Below are 23598 nucleotides of genomic sequence, written 5' to 3'. Positions count from 1 at the left end.
TTACCAATAAAAGGTGGTGTCTATACTGTCTTACTGCGAACACTACTATCGGCCCACTTCAGTACGATACATAACGGGACAGTGAACGATAATTTCCGAAACTCAGGGAGGTGATATTCAGGGAGCAGTAAATTTTGCAGAATGATGTGTACGAGTTTCAAATAATTCATCTAAATATAATGGAGTGATATTTCTGACCGCAGCTGTACATATATACTTTTGATCCGAAGTTAGATAGTTCAGTCTCACGGATAATATAATGTCAGAGTACCAAAGATATGGAAAAAAAAAACGCTAAAGAACAGGTTAATAGAGAGAGACAGATAGACAGAGAGATAGATAAACAGATAGACAGACAGATAGATACAGATATGACACCGTAGTAATGCACAAATTAATACAGTGTTTAGGAACCAAGTATTAAATATGACTAATCGCCATAATGAAGGACAAGTTAATACGGTGCCGGGGTAACAGGAGTTTGACAATAAAATAAATAAATAAATAAATAAATAAATAAGAGATGCCCTAATAATGCACTTAATGTTTTTTTCTTTTTTTTTTCTTTGCGTCTGGACATGGCGAGGCGTCGGACGAAACGAAACGCGTATGTGTCCCGTTATCGATTTTTTTTTTATTTACTTGTTATTTATTCATTGTTTACATAATTTGCCAGGTTATCACAACTACAACATCTTGGCTTCGAATTCTCTCTCTCTCTTTCTCTGTCTGTCTGTCTGTCTGTCTCTCTCATGGTCCCTTATTTTCTTTTGATCTTTTCATTAGCTACCTCTCTCTCTCTCTCTCTCTCTCTCTCTCTCTCTCTCTCTCTCTCTCTCTCTCTCATTATCCCATATTTTCATTCGATCTTTTCTTTATCTCTCTCTCTCTCTCTCTCTCTCTCTCTCTCTCTCTCTCTCTCTCACGATCCCTTACTTTCTTTTGATCTTTTCATTAGCTACCTCTCTCTCTCTCTCTCTCTCTCTCTCTCTCTCTCTCTCTCTCTCCGCATTTCCACGTATCCCTCCCTCCACTGCCTCTTCAATAACCTCCTTTACAGTTTCACCACATTGGCTCAAGATGATAGTGCATGGAGTGAAAAAATATAAAATGAAAAATTCTATCTAGGTGCCATAAATCTATCTGTCTATCTATCTTTCCATCCATCTATCCAACCATCTATCCATCCATCCAAAAAATTCTATCTAGGTGACAAATCTATCTATCTATCTTTGCATCCATCTATCCATCTATCTATCTATTTATCTATCTGTCCATCCATCCATTTATCTATTTATTGTCAACGTGAACAAGATTTATATCCCATGTATACTGAGAGCCATCTATCTATCTATCTATTGTACTGTCATCGTAAGCAATATTTATGCCCCACGTATTCTGAAGGCCAGGCTATCTATTTATGTTTGTCTATCTATCTACCAATCTAAATCTGTATCTATCTACCGACCAACATCTATAACCATTATTTTTGCCCCGTATATTCTGAGTCAAGCGATCTCTCTCTCTCTCTCTCTCTCTCTCTCTCTCTCTCTCTCTCTCTCTCTCTCTCTCTCCCTACCTACCTATAAATTTATCTATCGACCTACTGTCATAATCTAAAAAAGATTTATGCCAAATTTATCGAGTCTATCTATTGCCACATCATATAAACTACGTCTTATATTTTTCGCACTTCAGTCTATCTATCTATCTGTCTATCTACTCACCTACCGTCATAACCTAAACAAGACTGATGCCAAATATATCGACAATCAATCTATCGACTACCACATATCATACATACTTCATCTACGCTTTTCGCAGTTCAGTCTATCTATCCCCTTAAGATTCAAAATTCATGCTGTTCTTCTGAAATTCTTTCCATACCCATAAGTTTTAAAAATTTACCCCTAATATGAAAATTTATCTATCAGGAATCATATCGTCTTGACTATCTATTTCAAAAGTTAATATACAAATTCCCACAAATTCAATAAGATGTTTGGTTATTCTAAACTCTCTAAAACCAAATATATATAGGATTAAACCAAATATATTGAGGATTCCAAATATTTAGAGGCTTAAACCAAATATATAGAGGATTCCAAATGTATAGAGGATTAAACCAAATATATAGAGGAGTCAATGCTATGTCATATAATTTCGTCTATACTTGGCCAGAAATCACGTACGCTTCGTCTACTTATTGTCCAGTTCAAATTTACGTGCATCAGTCTACAAGAATTATGACTACTTATCCTGAAAGCCTACGTGTACCTACAAATAAAATAAATAAATAAAAGTAAGATGTTGGGATAGAAAAAGTGCAGGAACAAGAGATAAAATTAGGCCAAAAAACGAGAAAGTATTTGCGATGGTAGGAGATTCAGATACTGTATTCCACCATTCACTCGTGTTTTGTGTGTACAGTGTCGAGTGTATTACTGGGTACAGACCGCTAAACCACCTCCAGGCCCAAATGCTGTCTTGTTTCTGTGTGTGTGTGTGTGTGTGTGTGTGTGTGTGTTTAATCTCTTGTTTTTGCATCTTTTCCGTATCTACATTTCAGCAATCATTTTAGAATAAAGTTTTTGTCTTCTAGTTTATGATTTTTTCAATGGAAGCCAGCTACTAAATACACATTATCCGTACTATGAAACTGCTTTTAACTGTATAACAATCGATACCACGATGACTGATACAGTATATGCAAAATACCCGCGTGCAATGGGGCAACAAGAATCCATGGAAGTTTACATACCTCGAGGTCAGTGCTTGTGAATGTTTTAGCGCTGTAACCCCCGCAATGTGGCTTGAATGCAGCTCTGAGTATGAAAAGAAACATTCCCGGCTGACGATGCGTTTTGGAGCGTAACACACACACGTCATCATCATCACCATCAGCCATTACAAGTCCACTGCTGAACAAAGGCCTCCCCCAACCTTCTCCACGAATTCCCTGACTAAGCCAATCTTTGCCACACACATGTATGTCTATTAATTTTGGAATCATGACCGATGAAGAAAGAAGTGAAGAACAAAATCAATACTTTTTGCAAGCCGATTTCGCGACTCCGATGAAAGTTAGAGGACTTTGCTGGCAACTTTACACTTAAATCGCGAAGGTCGTTTGGTCAGTATCCTTACAGCTGGGCTTCACGAACGTTTTGGTGTCCCGCCCCTATACCTTATATGTGGGAGGCCATTTTGAACCTCCGCCATCACTAGCTACCGTGATTACTGATTAAAGAACGATCCCCGTGATGTTCGCTAATCCATTTTCTTTTTTCTCGATAATATATACTCACAGTTATCGTCTCCGTATTCCACTATTCTTTTTATTGCCATACACCACAGAAGATTTACGTCCATTTATTCTGAAGGTCTATCGTCAAGAGTGCCCAGTGTAATGTAAAAATCTACCTTCTGCCCAAGGTCCCATCAATTTTCTACACATTCCACAAGTCTATCTTACTTCTAGACACCGAATCCTAGAGTTCATATCAGGGTAGCCGTGACGAAAGCGTAAAGAGCAAATACAATCGATCCGCACTGTGGTAAATATTTGTGGCTAATAGTCATCTCTTCACGACATTCTTTGTTTCCATGCAATAATTCATTTTACATATTAATTACACATTCTACAACTATTCCTCTTTACATATTACCAATCATCACTACATACTTTTATTCATCTCTTCAATTATTCATCTTCGTCACGTGGCTGTCAGTGCCCAGTGCATGACCGTCTGAAGCACTGATCATTATTTTTTGCATGGATAAACAGACAATAAAAAAGTAAAAAAAAAAAAAAAAGTCTAAGTACTTAAAATTACATACTGTTTCGCTTGTGCAATTATATCTGTCTTACTTTTGTTTATGATTGTGTGTGTGTGTGTGTGTGTGTGTGTGTGTGTGTGTGTGTGTGTGTGTGTGTGTGTGTGCTGATTCGGGTACTTGCGTGTGGGTGGGGTGGGTGGGATGTGCTGGGCGGTGGGTGCACGACGGGGGGAGTATGCCCTGTGCAGATGGGCGTCGTAGGTCAGCAGGTATGGGCGTGGTGATCGTATTAAACCCCCTGGAACCCAAATGACAGTGATTTTAATTTATTCTTCCTGCTACCAGACGATTTTATTAATCTCCGGAAAGGCCTCTTGAGTTAAAAGGGTGTGTTAAGGCTGCATATAACCCCTCCGGCCCTGAAAGTCTCTCCTATATTGAATAAAATCGTCTGCAGAGAGTAAGAATAAAATTAAATAAGTCCCTAGGCTCAAAGGATTATTCAGAAATTACTTCTTAAACATAACAATAACCAGAAAGTAAATTGGTGCTCTTCCCTGCCATCTCACGGTGCAGATATATAATAATGATAATAATGTTAATAATAATAATAATAATAATAATAATAATAAAGCCACAATTGTAACGCTCACTCCACCCTATCCTTAGAACAAACCAGCTGGCTTCAGATGGCGTGGAAGAAAGAGTGATATCGTTTGTAACTTGTATGTACCTTTGGTCATGGTCAACTCGTATTTTACTTTGATGGGGTCCAGCACAGAACCTTCTTTCAATTATGCATAACACCATCCCCTCTCTCCCCACCCTACCCCCTATCTTCTACCAGTATCACCGCACTCCCTCACCCCACCCCCAACCCCACTTATTGTCTCTCCTTCCTTCCACCCACCCACACCCATCACCACCACAACAATAATCACACCCTTCCCGTCATCTCGCCCCCCACATTTATCATCAATAATCCACTTACAGTTTCTCCTTCCCTCATCACAGCTATCAAACCCCCAATCTTACCTCCCATTCCACCCCTCTATCACCAAGTCCCTCCCCTTCCTTCCACCACAGCAACCAAACATCTCCCTTTCCCGCCCTTCTTGCCTCCATCCCTCTCCCACCAACACAAGCCTATCCTCAGTCCCCACTTCAGCAGCAATCAAGCATTTCCCCTCCAAACCCCTCTATAACTAAGTCCTCTCACAATCCCCCTTTCCTCCCACCACAGCCATTAACCACTTCTTCCCAACAATTCTCCTCCTCCTCCCTATCCTCCATCACAAAAATAAGTCCACCCACAAACTCTCCTTCCCTTCCACCTTAGCAATCAAAACCAGTATAATGGGCCCACAAGCCTCCCGTGTGGAACCTGGAGGTCGGACGGAGCTCGCATCACTACACTTATTCTACTCGTAACTCCCAAAGTTAAAACCAAAGTTGCAAATTAAACTGTCCCCTATAAGTTGTAGTAACCTATTTAGTACTTAGAACATTTTACGAAAGAATAAAAAAAATTTCAAAGATTCACCTCATGATTATAGGTTTGTTTGTTGATGGCCAGACAGTACAAACTGATGTTGTACCACGTTAGCACATCATAGATGATTTTTATCTTTGCTCTGATCAGTCAAATGACGATTAAATGCCTAAAATGGTATAGATCGATTCTTATTAGTAAAGATGATGGCCACTGTCGGAACATTTGCATTTGACACACAGCCTCTCTACGTCAATTTCTCGCTATGGGCAAACTCTGACTTTATTCATTATTACGACCTTGTAGACCTTCAATGTCAAATCTAATGATGTCCACCCCACCATTTTGGGGGACGAGGAACTTTTTTTTCTTTTTTTTTTTATATACCTTGTCCTCGAATTTTGACTCCTTCATGGACCTGTACGAAAATCAAATCTTGAAAAGGCCTTTTTATGGCCATTGTTGGCCTTGAAGGCCAAATTAACACAACCATTGATAAGATTGGTTGCACATTGGGGGGGGGGTCTATGAAGTGACTTTTTTACCTACAGTGCCTCATTCTATGGTTTTATCACATGCTCTTAAATTTAATGCTGGCTTTTTTCCACCACTAACTAACGTAAACTTACTGTGGAGGCCAATCGGCGCGGCCTCCAGTAGTGCTTCTCCCACGCACACCACTTGTCACTAACACAAGCCCACCCACAGTCTCCCCTTCCTCCCACCATGGTAACCAAACACTCCCCCTCGTCCCTCCACCCCATCCCCGCTCTCCGCCTCTCCTCCTCCCCAGTGCAGTAGCGTGGGTGTGAGTGTGGCGAGGCAGGTGGTATGGTTGTGGTCAGTGCAGGTGGAGTAATGGAGAGCACAGTGGTGGTGGTCACGCTGCTGCTGCTGCTATTGTCATCGCCATCCCACCAGGGTGCGTACCATGTCACCTGCATCATACTAGCACTGTTATTCACTGTATTTTATGTGTGGACATATCCTGCACAAGGATTTGGTGCTGTTATGTCCAGATGATATAGCTGTGGACATATCCTTGAACATGGAAATACGAAGTGTGACCATAAAGTTCCGATTACGGTTGGCAAACACAGTTTTACTGAACAATACACATATTCCTGCTGCCATCTTCAAAAGTACTCTCCTCCTGCATCCACACGCTTGTTCCAACATTCCTGCCACTGATGGAGGCACAACTGGTACTTTTATTTCTTCGTACTCTTCAGGGCCCTAATCGTTTAAGACTGGATGTCTCCAGTCTTGTCAAAGCAATGTCCTTATCAACGGCTTCAGTCTGACGAACAACCAAAAGTTGTATAGTGCTAAGTCAGGTGAAGAAGGTCGTTGTGTGACTAATGAATTGCTTTTTCTGTGTCAAAAACTGCTGTGTAACAGTAGTACATCTTGAAAGAAATTCTGTGTACACAGTTCCTTTATGTGTAACAGTAGTACATCTTGAAAGAAATTCTGAGTACACAGTTCCTTTCATGTCCAAAAATAGGTGGAACACGATCTTTTACTTGTCTTGACTGATGAGTTTTTGTGATGGTGGGGGTCTATGTCACTGGTTGCCGCTGATGCCTCTGTCTTGTTTTCTGAGTTATATCCATAAACTCTAGCCTAATTTCCTGTTATGACCTTGGATAAGAACACTGGATCCTATGCACATAGACCAATCAGCTGGGAGAAAGAAACTACATGACGCTCCTTAAGGTGCTGTCAGGATGCATGGAACAAACATGGCAGTGATGTGTCACCGCAAAGCACCTGTCAGTATGGCTTGAACGGGGCCAAATGCAATACTGATTTCTTCTACAATTTCATAGATGGTCAGACACTGGTTTACATGGATGGCAGCCTTGATCTGAGCTGTGCCGCCTTCACTTCTTGATGTTGATAGGTGACTGCTCCTTGCCTCATCGTTCAACTGTCTTTTCAAAATCTGTCAAACCGTCTAAAAACAGTAATCTTGCTCGCAACTTCATCTCTACACACCTTGATATCATATTGGGGGCTTTCATTGCGATCCTGCCAAGCTTGAAACAAAAAATTATGTTCAAATGGTACTCACACTGCAACATCTTCCTGACTGCTGTGAAAACTCAACAGTGGGCGGGCCTCTAACTTACTCTTGCCTTTGCTATGGTGCATTGGCGCATACTATCCTACTGTTCGATGGCGTATGGCCTTTGGTTCCTTCTTTCTTGCATTTAAAAAAATGAGAAAAGTGTCTGATGTTCAAGAAGTCACGGCGCTAATCACTAGTCATTCATTACAAATTAGTAAGACTACTGTCAGAGTTTGTGGATTACACCTCGTATGTGCTGCATGTGTAAATAATGTACTTATGGAATCGGATATGTGCTGATACGACCATTACCCCCACAGCGACGAGCCCCACGACTGACAGGTCGGAGGACTCAGGTTCAGGCGCAGGGTCGGGTCAGGAGACGGTGAAGGTGTTCAGTTTGCACCGAGGCCTGTGGGATGTGGCCACCAACTCCACCTTCCTGCGATACAACTTTACTAACAAGATCGACACACCTGCATCACTCACACTCTGTTACAGGATCAGGTAAAAAATAAATACTGTATATAAATAAACTACACCCTTATTGTTTTCTTAAAGTAATATACGTCCACTTCCTCCTAACAAGTTTATGAAGGTACAAGCTTAGCACTTCTGTTCACGAATAAATAGTCAGTGGAGACCCCCTACCTCAATGGTCTATGAAACACTTGCAAGATCTTCAATAAATGTCAAGATTAAAACCACAGACCAGTCAGTTGTTCTTCAAATCACTGAAGAACTGAGCTGTGTCATCTGGAGGCCCACAAATCTAATTCAGAACCTTTTAATCGTTTCGAAATCAACAGGTTTTGCATTTAGAGGCCCACCGATCTCATTCAGAACCTTTTTTTAACTGTTTCAGAATCTACAGGTTTTGCATCATTTACAGCCCCACAAATCTAATTCAGAACCTTTTTAATCGTTTCAGAATCCACAGATTTAGCGATCAGACCATCCACATCTCTTACAACATCCACCATACCAACATCGATATGATATCCTTCTGTGAGTACCTCTGTCATCCACACCACATGACCAAGAGTAATGAAAGCAAACTCAACACAAGCAAACACAACACAAGGCAAACACAACACAAGGCAAACACAACACAAGGCAAACACAACACAAGGCAAACACAACACAAGCAAACACAACACAAAGCAAACACAACACAAAGCAAACACAACACAAAGCAAACACAACACAAAGCAAACACAACACAAACACAACACAAGCAAACACAACACAAGCAAACACAACACAAGCAAACACAACACAAGGCTAAAGTCCGTATTCTCGTCGGTCAAGAATGCTCCCTAGCACCTCTTCCTTAGCGATTTATGTTAGGATACGGCTGGTTAATATCAACTTCTATCACAACTGGTGGTATTTGAATGATTTAGCTGACACAGAAGAGAACGGTAAGGAAAAATAAGCAAAAGCAAATCGCTTAGGAAAAAGGTATTAGGGAGCTTCCTGAATCGAGAATACAGGTCTGAGTTACATTAGTTTTAGCTTGTTTTGTTGATCTGGATTTTTTTAGTTCCTTTCACCTCATTCTTAGATGGGGAAAAAAAGATCTTATGCTTCCCTTCTTGCGATTTTACTTCTGTTTTCCCTTCAACTCTTCTTTCATTTCCCTTTATTTCGGATCTTTATTTTATTCTTGTTTTCTCTGACTTTTTTCACTCATTTATTTCGTATGCTTCCTTTATTACAAAATGTTTTCTGTTCTCTACCTTTTCCTTTACTGCAGTTTTTTTCTGTTTTCTCTACTTTTTCCTTTATTGCAATTTGTTCTGCTTTCTCGTCTCTACCTTTTTCTTTATTTCAATCTGTTGTTCTCTCTCCTCTACCCTTTCCTTTATTGCAATATGATCTAATGTTTTCTCCTCTCTACTTTTCCTTTCTTGCATTTGTGCCTGTTTCTTCTCTACCTTTTCCTTTATTGCAATTTGTTCAGTTTTCTGTTCTCTACCTTTTCCTTTATTGCAAATATGTTCCTCTGTTTTCTCTTTTCCACCATTTCATTTATTGTAATTTGTTCTGTTTTCTGTTCTCTACCTTTTTCTTTACTGCAATGTGTTCCTCTGTTTTTTTTTACCATTTCATTTATTGTAATTTGTTCTGTTTTCTGTTCTCTACCTTTTTTCTTTACTGCAATTTGTTCCTCTGTTTTTTCTCCTCTAACTTCTTTTTCACTTTCCTTGGTTTCTTCCTCCACTGCAACATCAGGGGTAGGTACTGTACAAATCCTGCTCCGCTTAATGGGGATTTTAGGACTGGGGATGCTAGACATACAGATTTAGTTAACCGAATCACCGGTAGAGGCCCTCCTGAAGGTAAATAAAATCGCCTGGTGTCGGCAAGAAAAGAATATACCTCATCGGAATGAAAGGGTTAAGGAGAGACACCCAAGGAAGCACACATTGAGGGCGTGGTGCTTCGTGGTGCTTCATTCATACTTCATAATACACCTTCATGAATAAAATCAAACGCGCCATCGACTGAACGGATCAAGGCGAGAGATATGCAAGGAGACACACAGACTGAAGAGGTTAAGGAGAACAACTCAAAGGAAGCACACAGGCTGAAGGATTGGTGCTTCGTCCTACTTCCATTATACTTCATACACCTCCATTATCGAGCCTCACAGTACTTTGATAAAACAGACGGATCTACACAGCGTCGTCACCATGTATTACTGTGTTTATTTATCTATCACAGGCTTCATACGTTGTCACCATGTATTACTATCTATCTATCTATCTATCTACTTATCGGATCCATCTACCTCCATACGATTTTATTCAGCCCAGGCGAGATTATATATAGTTAGGAGGGGTTGGATACGGCCTTCATTAACCCCTTCACTGCCACGATGCTTTCCCTCACCTGCATTTTTTGGTGATGGCATGAAAATTAGATAAAACGCCATAACAACCTTCTCATGGACGGGACAACTCTAGTACTGCATCCCAGCTAACGCCAGACGATTTTATTCAGCTGGGTGGGTTATAGGAGCCCTTAAGGGTATTGAAGGGGTGAATATAAGAGGAAGTGAATCTACACGCAGTCGTCATACTGCTTTGTGTGTATTGAGGGCAGGCGGTCAAATGATAGTCACATGCTCTCTCTCTCTCTCTCTCTCTCTCTCTCACTGCGAATAATAAACGACGTGACCACAAACAAATAAATTCTACGATCAACACATTCACATTAACTAAGTGTGTGTGTGTGTGTGTGTGTGTGTGTGTGTGTGTGTGTGTGTGTGTGTGTGTGTGTGTGTGTGTGTGTGTGTGTGTGTGTGTGTGTGTGTGTGTGTGTGTGTGTGTGTGTGAGAGAGAGAGAGAGAGAGAGAGGGGATCAGGCAAAAACAGAACAACGTGCATGGATGTGAAGCAGTACCCAAGTGGTGACATGTGCGCTCTCTCTGGGTGGGGGAAGGGGGCAGGTATAAGGGGAAAGGGGGCAGGTACAGGGGGAAAGGGGGTAGGTATAGGGGGAAAGGGGGCAGGTATAGGGGGGAAAGGGGGCAGGTACACGGGGAAAGGGGGCAGGTACACGGGGAAAGGGGGCAGGTACACGGGGAAAGAGGGCAGGTATCGGGGAAAAGAGGGCAGGTATGGCGGAAAGAGGGCAGGTATGGGGGGAAAAGGGGGCAGGTATAGGGGGAAAGAGGGCAGGTATGGGGGGAAAGGGGGTAGGTACGGGGGGAAAAGGGGCAGGTATAGAGTGGTGCAAGAAAAATGACAGGAGACAAGAATGTTTACAAAAAAAAAAGAAAAAAAAAAGAAAAAGGAAAAAAGTTATGCCCATGTACTATCTCGCGAGTTTACAAGAGTGATATTCCCTTTATCATCTCCTTCAGATAACGATAGGAAGCAAGCACGTTTATAGGAGTGACGTGCCCTTATCATCTCGGCCTTCAGATAAGAGTGATGTTCCTATATATGAGTGATGTTTCTTGTATTATCTCCGCCTTCAGACAAGAGTGATGTTCCTCTGTTATCTCCGCCTTCAGATAACGAGGAGGAACACTTCATCTCGTGGCTCAACGGCAAGTCCCGGATGCTGGACCTGGACAAGACGGCCTGGAAGACGCCCCCAGACTCCTGGACCCACGTGTGTAATGTCTTCACCACCGACACCTACACACTCTACTGGGACGGAAAGGTACACATGAGCATTTACACACACACACACACACACACACCACTAGGTCGCCAAGGTACACGTGCACATGAACACCGTCTCAGAACGTACAGGTAACATCTCTCTCTCTCTCTCTCTCTCTCTCTCTCTCTACTCCTCCTCCTCCTCTTCTCGTTTGTCACCAAAGATGACGTTTGTCCTCGTGGGTCCTTCAAATATGCAAGTCTCGCTTTGGAATTCACTCCATCAAGCGTACACGACAAACAGAATAACCGGTATGATATTAATGAAAAATCAATCTTCGAAGTGCCACTAGGATCAGTTTGGCTTCTCCAGGAGGTTATAATTCTACATTATATATAAACCAGTGAACGCAATCATTTTTCTCATCAGATTTCTTATTTTATTTTATTTGTATTGATTTATTTTTGACCACTAACCTGATCGCATTACATCAAAAATCCAGACATTTTCACAATCCGTTTCTATGTGAATCTTACGCAACGTTCGCTTCGTCCTAAGACACTACACCGTTTTCAATCTGACTTGGCGTAAAACACTACGAAGTGCTGTCGAAAGTATGTAGCGTCGTAGCACTGCCTTTTTGTGCCACTGAAGTGCATATGGCATGCTACAAAAAAGACGAAAATCTGGGCCAAGTTTAAGCGAAAAGAGCATAGTCACGAAGAAGTGCTGTGGAAAGGATGCTAAGTCGTAGTATTGCCTTTTTCTGTCACTGAGGTACGTGAAAGAAGCTACAAAAGAACGAAAATCTGGGCCGGGTTATGGTGAAGAGAGTATAGTCACGAAGTGGTGTGGAAAAGATGTTGAGTCGTGGCATTATTTTTCTGCCACTGAGCTACGTAAAAAAAAAAAAAAAAAAAAAAAAAAAAAAAAAAAGGAAAATATGGGCCAAGTTACGATGAAAAAAACTAGTTATGCAAATTCACTTATCCCTGTCCATTTCAGCTACTAGAGGCGTATGAAGTGAGTGGATGGTGGTGGTGGTGGTGGTGGAGTCAGTGCCGTAACGCATTTGGTTAACTGTGACGGCCAAGCGTGAAGAACGACGTCAACAAAGTCTTTCTTCCGAGGCTCCGATCATCATTCAAATCGACCCGTATGCGGCGCGGTGAAATGGCTGCACAATGACCCTGTCCGTAAAGTTTCTCTTTTATTTCTATATTTACCCTGTACTCTTGTTATTACTACTACTTTTTCCGACAAGGAGAGTATGTTCTCACCGCTGTTTGTTTGTCTGTCTGTTAGCATGATAACTCAAAAACTAAAAGAGAGATTTGGACCATATTTGGAGGGCAGATAGCCCATGTCCCAGGGAATAATCGATTAACTTTTGGGACCGATCCGATTCGTATTACAGATTTTGGATCCGGGAAACATTTTTTGCGAAACCCTAATCAATTATGAGAAAACCTAACTCATTATGAAGAGTGGTTTGGAATTTACGTTGCCCTAGTATGACAGATGCGCTCCACTGCGTACCCCTCTAATTGCTGTTATTATTATCATCATCACCATCATCATCATCATTACTACTACTACTACAACGCTGCTATTACTACTACTACTACTACTACCACTACTGGGCACAACAGAGCCACCCTGTCATTTTTACTTTAGAACGGTAGTAGTAGCAATAGTAACTAATCACCATTACTACTACTGCTACTACTACTACAGTACTACAACTACTGCTACTGCTACGACTACTACTACTACTGGGCACAACAAAGTGCCACCTTATTTTTTACTACTACTACTACAACTGTTATTATTATTATTATTATTATTATTAATATTATTATGGAACAAAACTCTTCACCGATACCATCATCATCCACATCGAGCCGCGGAATTCCGTAAAATCGTTGAATAATAAAACCGCCTCCATGCAAACTCTCCTCCCCCAAAGAAACTCAGCGCCTTTGTGTCCTGATACAATATGACACACGGGCCAAGAATTCAGAAACACCAACCTCGCCAAAGGAAAGTGGATTCAGAATTTGTGATCAGTTCGACACCCATCAGATCGTGGTGTGGCGATTCTTTTCCCTCCCTAAGTAATGCTAGAAAGTTATTCGGAGAAACACTCGAAGACGTTCTGGCCATGTCGTGAGAATGGAGAATAAGAGACTGGCTAGGAGAGTGCATGTGAGGTTGTGGGGAGGATGGGGGAGACCAGGAATGAGGTGGATGGATGAGGTAAAGGAAAAGGAAGAGGTGGGGGGGGGGGTGTAAGCTGGAGAAACGACAGCCTGATGGGATAGATGGTGACATGGAGGTGATTTGTTTGTGGCCACCCCCTACGTTTGACGATAGGCTGATAGATAGACGATTCACCACATCAGAGACCCTATAAGATTTTTTTTTTTTTTTTCAGTCTTATCATCATCATCCTGGCTCTCTTTAGCACGCAGATGGGGTGAGGCAGGATCAGAAAAAAAAAAAAGAAAAAAAATACATTCTTACTTGGCCTATCAAGACAATGCCCAGTGAAATGAGCCACACATTCATTTACATCCCATTCAAGCCCCAGGAATCCTACCTCCACGTCACAGGCATAACATCAGCATTTTTTTACACTGGCTTCACGTGCACAAAACACACACACACACACACACACACACACACACACACACACACACACACACGTCAATCCGCTATCGAGTTAAGATGGTCCGTCTGTTACGTGATCCATCATACACTCAAAATATGTGATCTTTATGGTATTTATTATATAGGTATATTTTCAAGGTTTTGGCGCACCTAATTATTACAGAATAAAATCTTTGACACTATTCCTCAGCGATTTATTCTGCATATCATCTACCGTTAATATTCAGATACAGATTAATGGCAGGATAAGAAAACTATGGCTATCCATCTTTTTCATGGCACTTCTTCGTGACTAGGATCATATTCTTGTATTAAATTCTTATTGCAACGCTGATAAAATGACAATAGTACGCCTCTATATTATTTCCACAGCACTTCCTCGTGACTAGGATAATATTTAAGCATTAGTCCTGCTACAGCCCAGCATTCAAGATGAAGAGATGGCAATTTTAGGCCAAGCTGAAGTGAACGATACACAACATAACATCGCTTTAATCAAGGTGTCAATTTCAGTCAGTTATATCCACTCCATTCTCTCTCTCTCTCTCTCTCTCTCTCTCTCTCTCTCTCTGTATGGCTATATCTATGCTACTCAAAACCTAACTTACTATTACCTAACCCTTCTAAGATAGCGTCACTTACAGACGAGGCGAAAATCAACGGTAGAGCATTAACTATAGAGATATTGGCTGAATCTATGACGTGGGGTGAAAATTATAGACATTTAACTTAAAAAGAATATAGGCAATGCATTCAGGTAATGAAAACGCTAAAACGAACATAAAACTTTGAAGAACACTATTAATGGAAGCAAAAGAGAGACCGCTAAGTTATCAGTCATGGCTGAGATAGAGAGAGAGAGAGAGAGAGAGAGAGAGAGAGGATCCAATATATGTTATCAGCAATGACGTAAAAAATATATTAATAAAGACACAGCTACACAAATGAAAATGTATATATCGACAAGAATTTTGAGAACAAGATTAAACGTTATACTGAAAGGAGCCTTGATCATAAGCCAATAGATTTTCCAAACTTTATGCGGTGTGTGTGTGTGTGTGTGTGTGTGTGTGTGTGTGTGTGATCGTTTACCCAGTGAGGTGTAGCCTGGGTATGGAGGTGATAATGTATGGTATGTAGGAGGACTACTGGGCCTTGAGAGCAGGCTGTGAAGCCTATGCTCAGAGTCGGACACACACACACACACACACACACACACACACACAAAACGTGTGGCTCCTTTCGCTGGACACGGTTGATGGCTCTCCTAGTATTGTGCTTTTATGTTATTTACGCAGCACTCAATACATTAGTGAAAGAAGGGGATGATGATGATGATGATGTAAGGGATTCCATATCGTGTAAATATGCGTGTCTATTAAACAACACAATCGTAAGCCAAGCCATCAGAGTACACGTCAATCATTAATACCCCTACACGCTCTCTCTCTCTCTCTCTCTCTCTCTCTTTCTCTCAGGGGATATGTACACTACTTCAAAACGCTATCCCTGGGCAAATTTAATACATTCTCTACCAGCATGACCCGGACACTGTACACGGAGCTGCGATGGCTGATGACCTAATGGATAATATATGAAGGAGTCCATTTTCGCTCACGGGGTCTTCAGTAGGTTGAGATTTGGACCCACGGAAGTGGCCCTTGGAATTTCGTAACATCCCTTCCTTAGAGATTTATTCTCACTTCTAAAACGAGTAGCACACAAGGGAAAGCCAAGTGTAATATACCAAATAAGTCGCAAAGGAAGTGGTTTTGCGACGCCTCCTACAACCCTGGCCTCCTGGTGATACACTGTTCATTACGGTACAATGAATTTGGCCAAGTATATCACCGTGAATGACGGTACACTGTTTTTGCGACACCTTGCATATCTTTCATCACACAGCGTGGTAAAAAGTCAAGTACGTATTGATCACTGGCCTATCTTTCTCGTTTATACCTCACAGGGCCGCACTGCAGGCACGAACTGGGGGTTGGAGAGTTACGTTCCCCCACCCCTATTTTGTCATTTTGATCGATCTATGTGAAATAAGTTACAGAAGAACGAAAATCTGAACCAGGCTGGCGTAAAAGGAGTATACTTAGATCTTTATTATCATTAGCACGGCTTGTATAAGTATAATCAATGAAAATATGAAAACACTGAATCCAGGTAACGTCCGCTTGGTTTCTTCTACTAATTTTATTCGGCTTAGGAAATGCCCATCGTACTGACAGGGATGGCATCTAACCCCTCCAGTCTAAAAGGTCAATCCTAAACTGAATACAATCCTCAGGAAATGGCAAGAATAAAATAAAATAAATTCCCAGGTTCCAAGGGCTAACGCACCACACAGAGTAATAAAGCTGGTACGGAAGAGGTGATACACAGCCTCCTGACCTGACGAGAATAAGGTTACTATCTCGCCAGCTACATAGGCTATATATATATATATATATATATATATATATATATATATATATATATATATATATATATATATATATATATATATATATATAAACTAGCTTATTTCCGCATGACACATTAATATTCTGTCGCTTGTTAACTAAACATCTTGACTTCTGAGACATATACGCAACCCAACATAACCGTAACAGCTTAACCTAATCTAACCTACCTTAACCTGACCTTATGGTAATCTAATCTAACCTATGGACATGACCTAGTCTCACCTCTAACCTCAAGTCCGTTGATTAGGGCTGGGTGAGGCAGTGGGAATAGGAAATGAATAAATGATGCAGACAAGACACTGACAAAGTTGTCCCTACAACGCATGAGAAATTGCCCGTCGGAGTAGAAGAGGTGCAGTAAATATTGACCGCCCTGAATGCAAACTGGCGTGTAGGTACCTGCAGCAGGTGTACCGGATGCTGTTGTGGGAGGGATGGTCGATAGAACCTAACCTAATCCACCCTAACCCAACCCAATCTAACTTTACCCAACCTAGTCCAACCCAGCTCAACCCTATCTAAACTAACCTAACCTAATATAACCCACTGCAACCTAACTTAAACAAACTCAAACCAATCCGATACGACCTAAGTACAACCCAAACCCAACCCAACCTAACCTGGCCCACATCAGTCAACTCAATCTAACCTCATCTAACTTGAAGTGTGCATATCAGTGTGGATAACGGTGTGTGTGGTGGGGGAGAGGTGACAACTACATTCTAACCTAGCCTAACTTAACCCAATCTAACGGCCACTACATTCTAACCTCACCTAACCCTAACCTGAAGTTCTGAAGTCCGTTATCTTTGCATGCGCCTTCAGGAGGTGTACCAGATGCCGCTGTGGGAGGGGTGGCCAATCCCCTTCAACGGGAGCCTGGTGGCGGGGCAGGACCAGGACGTACTAGGCGGAGGATTTGACAGCACACAGGTGAGTCATTTACACCTGGCAGGCAATCAGTGATGTTTCCACATTTTTCAGTCATTAAGTCCCTCCATTTGTCTATCTATCTACCTATCTATCTATTTGTCTATCTATCCATCTACTGTATGGGTCAGTCTACCTACCTATCTATCTATCTATAATTAGGAGAGATGAAGTGTTACTGTATGGCTATATTATTAATGTCAGGTATTCGGGTTTCTCTCTCTCTCTCTCTCTCTCTCTCTCTCTCTCTCTCTCTCTCTCTCTCTCTCTCTCTCTCTCCATAGTCATAACGCGCCCTATCCCGTTTTCGTTCATATTCCACCACACACTTCCATAAATTTACGATCACCACCTCCAAACACAACGTTATCTTGTAGTTGGTTCAAAGAGACGACTGCCCCTTATCGAAACACCAAAAATCTTCATTCACCTCTTATCTTAATTTAGTTTCCATCTATGTCCTCTAGAGCTTTTGTTTGCAGGTCTTTTTTTCAATACCCTCTCGTGTGTGTGTGTGTGTGTGTGTGTGTGTGTGTGTGTGTGTGTGTGTGTGTGTGTGTGTGTGTGTGTGTGTGTGTGCTGGGGGGTGCTACTTTTTTCCTACAAAACTTCATCCCTGTATGAAACTCCCTCCTACGAACTTCCCTCCTTCTCCCTCCCTCCCTTACGAAACTTCCTCTTACTATGGCACCTCCTTTCTCTCCCTCCTTCCTTCAACAAAATCTATGGCAATCCCTCCTTTTTCGAAACTCCACGAAACTATTTCCTTCCAATACAATCCCTTCTCCTGCAAAACTGAACTCCCTCCTCCTCCCTCTCCTGTGAAACTCACTCCCTTCATAGAGAGAGAGAGAGAGAGAGAGAGAGAGAGAGAGAGAGAGAGAGAGAGAGGGAGAGAGAGAGAGAATCCATCAAAACAATGTGTCCAGTGTTCAAAACATTAACATAACTTTGTCCATAAGAATGAATAATCTAGTGGACGAAGAGAGTAAGCCTTATCCAAAAACCCTTTCAGTACACTTTCCTTTTTTAAAACATACTTTATATAATACAGTTGTATTACGTTTCACAATATGCTGTTCATAAATTAACTCCTATCTTCATTTAAACTCGCTCATAATTTGCTTAAATGTTAAACTGACGAAAAAAAAATATATATATAATCGTTCCTAAAAATTCCTGAACCATGAGGCACAAAACAAGAGTAGCCTACCTGATAGCATTTTTTCAGGGAACACCGTAAGAACTGAGAAATGCCACTACCAGAACTAGAGAAAAATATATTATACCATCTGCACACTACTCCTGAGTGTCACCTTTGGATAAATGTATAGTATCATGCACATTCTCCATAACGTTCCTGATATTAAGGCTAACTGCCATAAAGCTGCCATACTTCTTTTACCATACTGTATTTTGATCCAGATTTTTGTCCTTTTGCAACTTGTCTTACATAACTCATGAGGCAGAAACAGACAGTGGTATGGCTCTATATCCTTTCCACAGCACTTCTTCGTGACTTGTATCATATCCTTGTGCTCGTCTTTTGCAGCAACTCAGTATTCAAGATGAAGTGTAGTAATTTTAGGCCAAGTTAGAGTAAAATGAGTAATGTACATGCCGGGCGACGAAGGATTTAGCATCGTATTAAGAATGCAGTCCTATGCTGTCAAGATCCCTCTCCTTATATGACTGATTGTTCAAGTTAGGCTTTGTCGTTGTAGCCCTCGGGACTATCAAATTAAGTATACTGTACTCTTCTACACTCTGAATTCAACAGCCTTGACTTAAAATTACCGTATACTGTGGCATGGGCGCAATATTACGCTTAACTTTTCCTTGCACAGTGAGACATGACTGGTTTCAATGGTTAATTCATCCACCAAACCCCCTAAATCCAGTGAGGCCCTCTTTAAGTTTCTCCTACTATCCTCAGACATTTTTATTCAGCTTATGGGGACTTTTTGCACTGTAAAAGTTAGATACAGCCTTCATTAACCTCTTCACTACTAGAGATCCTTCTTAAAGTGAGTACAATGATTCTGAGGTAAAAAGAATTAAGTATAAAAGACCATCATCCAAGAGAAGGGGTTTATTAAATTTGCCAGAAGGAGGCTTGCTCCTAAATTACCACCCTGTGACCAGCCCCAACATTCAGGGGAATATGGTGACTTGAGTTGAATGCATAGAATTATGCAGTGACATAGCAGCTAAGGAGGGGATGTGACTGGGACTTGCTGAAAATCCCTCCCTGCAGTACGATTCAAGCATGTGTCAGCTCATTCTCCACAACCAGTGTGTGGTATGTTATCAACTGTACCATGGTCACTTCAACAGGTACTGGGGAGGTATCAGTGCAATCAGAAGCGCATTCCTCTTACAATTGAAAGGGCCAGAGTTTGATTCCTCTGCCAACCATGAGACCTTGATGATGGTCCTCTTCACCCTACCCTGTTGGGACCTATAACTGAAACAGGGACCTTGACTGTAAATCCGACACTTGTGCATCACAGAGTGAAGGACGACTGATAAGTGGAAAATGTTGTATGTCCTGATAACCCCTGTGTAGTTAACACAAATCTAAGCCTTCATCTTCTTCTTCCCAAGGCACTAATGGGTGACATATCTCAGTTGTCCATCTGGGGTAGAGCCTTGCCATGGCAGGAGGTGGCCAGGGTGGCAGCGTGTGAAGAGGTGGGACAAGGCGACATTTTCAGTTCCGACACTTCTGATGTGGAAGCTAGAGGCAAGACCGTGGTCAGCTCAACTGAATTTAATGACCTCTGCAGGTATTTTCTTTTGTACTATTACAAACTATATAAAGCATTTGTGCATGCATGTATGTGACTGTGTGCTATTACAGATGGGTGCATGTGCACCAACCACTTCGTTATTCCACTTGTAAATACTGTGTTGTATGTATCCTATATTTAAAGTGAGGATAAAGTGCCTATGCTGTTGAAGATTAACAAACTAATCCTCTCTCCTAGATCTTCAAACAACTGGCACTTTGTTCTTCTGCCAGAGATGAGAAGCCTCAGAGACTCTTTGTCAATGTGTCACATTTTCAATGGCACAGTGGCCACACCAGCTTCCTCAGATGACGTTCAACTGATGCTGAATGAATTATCTCTCTTCCACAATGTATGCTCCCCAAACAGCCACTGGAAATTATGGTTAGGCATTAGTGATGAAAAGGAAGAAGGTGTCTGGAGAGACATCAGCTCTAATCAAGACTGGAACTACCTGAACTTTGGTCCCCAGTTTGGATCTCATGATCAGTCAGCCAACTGCCTACTTATGTCATCCAATAGTGGAGAATGGTATGATGTACCATGCAGAACCACAAGGAGAGCATGTGCAATATGCAACATAGAAAGGAGGAAGTTTTTGCGACTTCGTGGTTTGTGTTTTGACAGTGAGCATCAGACCCGCTTCAGACTAACCAATGATTACACTGACGGGCGGCCTGTGTTCCTTGGGTATTACAAAAACTTAATCCGATGGATGTCAGATGCCAGACAGTGGGTGTTGATGGATGTAGAGACTAACACCACCTTGCTTAAGACACAAGGTGTCATGACCAGACGATATCCTGTGGGCAAACACAGGTGGATTGTTCTAGAGGAACTGTGTGAAATGGCTGAGGGCAGCACAATAAATCTGAGTCTATCATGGTGTGATAGAGAACAGTTTACATGTCACTCTGGTGACTGCGTACAGCAAAGTGAGCGCTGCAACCTGCGCTATGAATGTCAAGATGGGAGCGATGAGATCAACTGTGACCGAGTTGTGGCTGGAGAAGGGTACCAGAAGCAGCTTCCCCCAGTGGGTGATGTAGGGTCCCTGCTGCAGCTGCACACTGCCTTGAACATCAGTCGTGTGGCCAACGTGGACGAGATCAACATGGCCATTAGCCTTGAGTTTGAGTTGGTGATCAGATGGATGGATGAGAGGATCAACCTGAGGCATCTGGAGACTGGAAACATTCTCAGTGGTGATGACATGAAGAAGGTGTGGCAGCCGACATACCAGTTATTGGGCCTCCAGAGTGGCCTCGCAAAGCTGTTGTCTGCGAGTATGATAATCACCAATGCAAGCAATCCAACATATCCACACTTCAATGACATTGATATGGGTGAGACCTCACAGCTATTTACTGTACAGATAATTTATGAAGTTAGCTTTTCATACTTAAAGATGTAACTAACAATTACATAAAGACTACCTGGTATATGCAAAACACAATTTCATGAAGTTAGTAAATGCTGTCTGTTGTGGTGCAGATGTGCTACACCATGGCAGCAGCAACAAACTGTCACTAGTGCACTGTTACAAATGCCATTAGGATGGTAAATGTTGTCTTTTCTTGTACTGATGTAGTGTACCCTGGCAGCAACAGCCGTCTGTCACTGGTGCAGCCAACAATACACATATCAATATGCATTAAATATGTTTGTTGTTACATATGTGGTGTACCCTTGCAGCAAAAACCAACTGTCACTAGTACACTGCTACACACTATACAGTACATATGCAATACATGTAACCTGGTGGTGTTAATATTATTTGCTATTACACAGACATGGTGTATCTCGGCAGCAGTAACAACCATCTGCACTGTTGCACCGCTACACATCTTATCATGATGATAATATGCTATCTGTTGGTATACAGATGTGGTGTATCCTGGCAGCTCCAACCACCTGTCGCTGGTCCACCGGTACACAGCGTCCATCACGTGCAACTTCTACTTCTGGTCGTACCCAGTGGACGTGCAGGTGTGCCACATCAAGGTCAGCCTGCCATCCACCTACCGTGGCCGCGTCCACTTCTCGTCGGCCAGCAACATGGACTACACTGGCGCCCAGGACCTGGCCCTATACAGCGTCATCAACCCCAGCGTCAGTCCGCAGTCTAGCCACAACTTGATCCTTTTTGAATTCCAGCTGCGGCGTCGCCCAGGCCTCATCATCCTCACCACCTTCCTGCCCTCCATGCTGCTGCTGCTGGTCAGCTGGGCCACGCTCTTCATCAAGCTGGAAGCTCTCCAAGTCCGCGCCATCATGTCCCTCACCACCCTCCTCGTCCTATACACACTCTTTGCTAACTTCTCCAGTTCTCTGCCTAAATCATCAGAGATCAAACTCATTGACCTATGGTTCTTTTCCATCATCTTCATCCTCTTCACCAACATTATGGTACACATTTTCATTTCATTACCCAAACCATCATCAGTTGCAGAGAATATGCCAGTGACAAAAGTGAAACCACTGGACATGAAGGAGCCATGTTCATACAGCTGTGAAATTTTAACAATGCGTTATAAATTCCTCCTGATTTACAGACGCATTGCTCTGCCAACTTTAGTCATCATTATGAACCTCATTTACTGGCTATGTCTATTACTCTCACCCTAGAGTAACACTACGACAGGAGTATATTATATTCAAGATTTTTACAAAGTGACACCTCACTATTTACCTTGCGGTGGCTCAATCGGTAGAGAGTTGGCCTGCAGTCCTGACGGACCCGGGTTCAAATCCCGCTGAGGCAGGGAACAGTTTAAGGATTTGAATTTCATAAAATCAGACTTTACTGATCTACCAGAAGACCCGCCGACATGTCGTAAAAATACCCCCGCTAATACCAATACATCAGTCCTATATGAGACAGCCCTAGCATGTATTCAGTATGGACGATGGGTGTTAGCGCCGAAGTGGTGACATGTAGAGGTGTGCGGTACGTAGGAGGACTACTGGGCCTTGAAATCAGGCTGTGAAGCCTATGCCCAGAGTCGGTCACAAAAAAAAAAAAAAAAAAAAAAAAAAAAAAATTGGAAAATACTACACACACAATATAAAGATTAGGGCATCTGGCAACAGATATAAAGGCAATGCAGTATAAAGAATTTGTCTGACTAGAAAGTGATGATTATGGTCTCACAACTGTGCAAGTCCAAATGAGTAAAGGTGAATGAGATGATGGTATTATGGAAAAGAATATGAGAAAATCTAATTTGGGATATGAGCAAGGGCGCACCCAGGAATTTT

The 23598-nt window shown here is 42.0% G+C and overlaps 1 protein-coding gene across 1 annotated transcript; it reads left to right on the top strand.

Annotated features, from left to right (window-relative positions):
- The first annotated feature begins 6320 nt into the window (after positions 1-6320).
- On the top strand, positions 6321-22965 carry LOC145417829 (uncharacterized). The gene is made up of 8 exons (XM_080286451.1): positions 6321-6477; positions 7667-7853; positions 8278-8639; positions 11338-11525; positions 17441-17548; positions 20153-20334; positions 20536-21683; positions 22223-22965. The coding sequence occupies exons 1-8, from the start codon at positions 6321-6323 to the stop codon at positions 22963-22965; spliced, it is 3075 nt and encodes a 1024-aa protein (XP_080142577.1).
- Positions 22966-23598: the final 633 nt, after the last annotated feature.

Source organism: Coenobita brevimanus, chromosome 14, assembly GCF_032717465.1.
Source record: "Coenobita brevimanus isolate Jiangsu-jjx chromosome 14, ASM3271746v2, whole genome shotgun sequence".
Taxonomy (NCBI): Eukaryota; Metazoa; Arthropoda; class Malacostraca; order Decapoda; family Coenobitidae; genus Coenobita; species Coenobita brevimanus.
The sequence above is the reverse complement of the archived record's forward strand: the minus strand, read 5'-3'. Positions and strand labels throughout refer to the sequence as shown.

What these genes read in the sequence shown, in the direction of transcription:
- LOC145417829 (XM_080286451.1), top strand. Translation starts at nt 6,321, where the DNA reads ATGGAAATACGAAGTGTGACCATAAAGTTCCGATTACGGTTGGCAAAC. An exon ending in CACTCTACTGGGACGGAAAG is followed by an intron (nt 11,526 to 17,440) that starts GTACACATGAGC and finishes ATGCGCCTTCAG; the next exon opens with GAGGTGTACCAGATGCCGCT. An exon ending in GAATTTAATGACCTCTGCAG is followed by an intron (nt 20,335 to 20,535) that starts GTATTTTCTTTT and finishes CCTCTCTCCTAG; the next exon opens with ATCTTCAAACAACTGGCACT.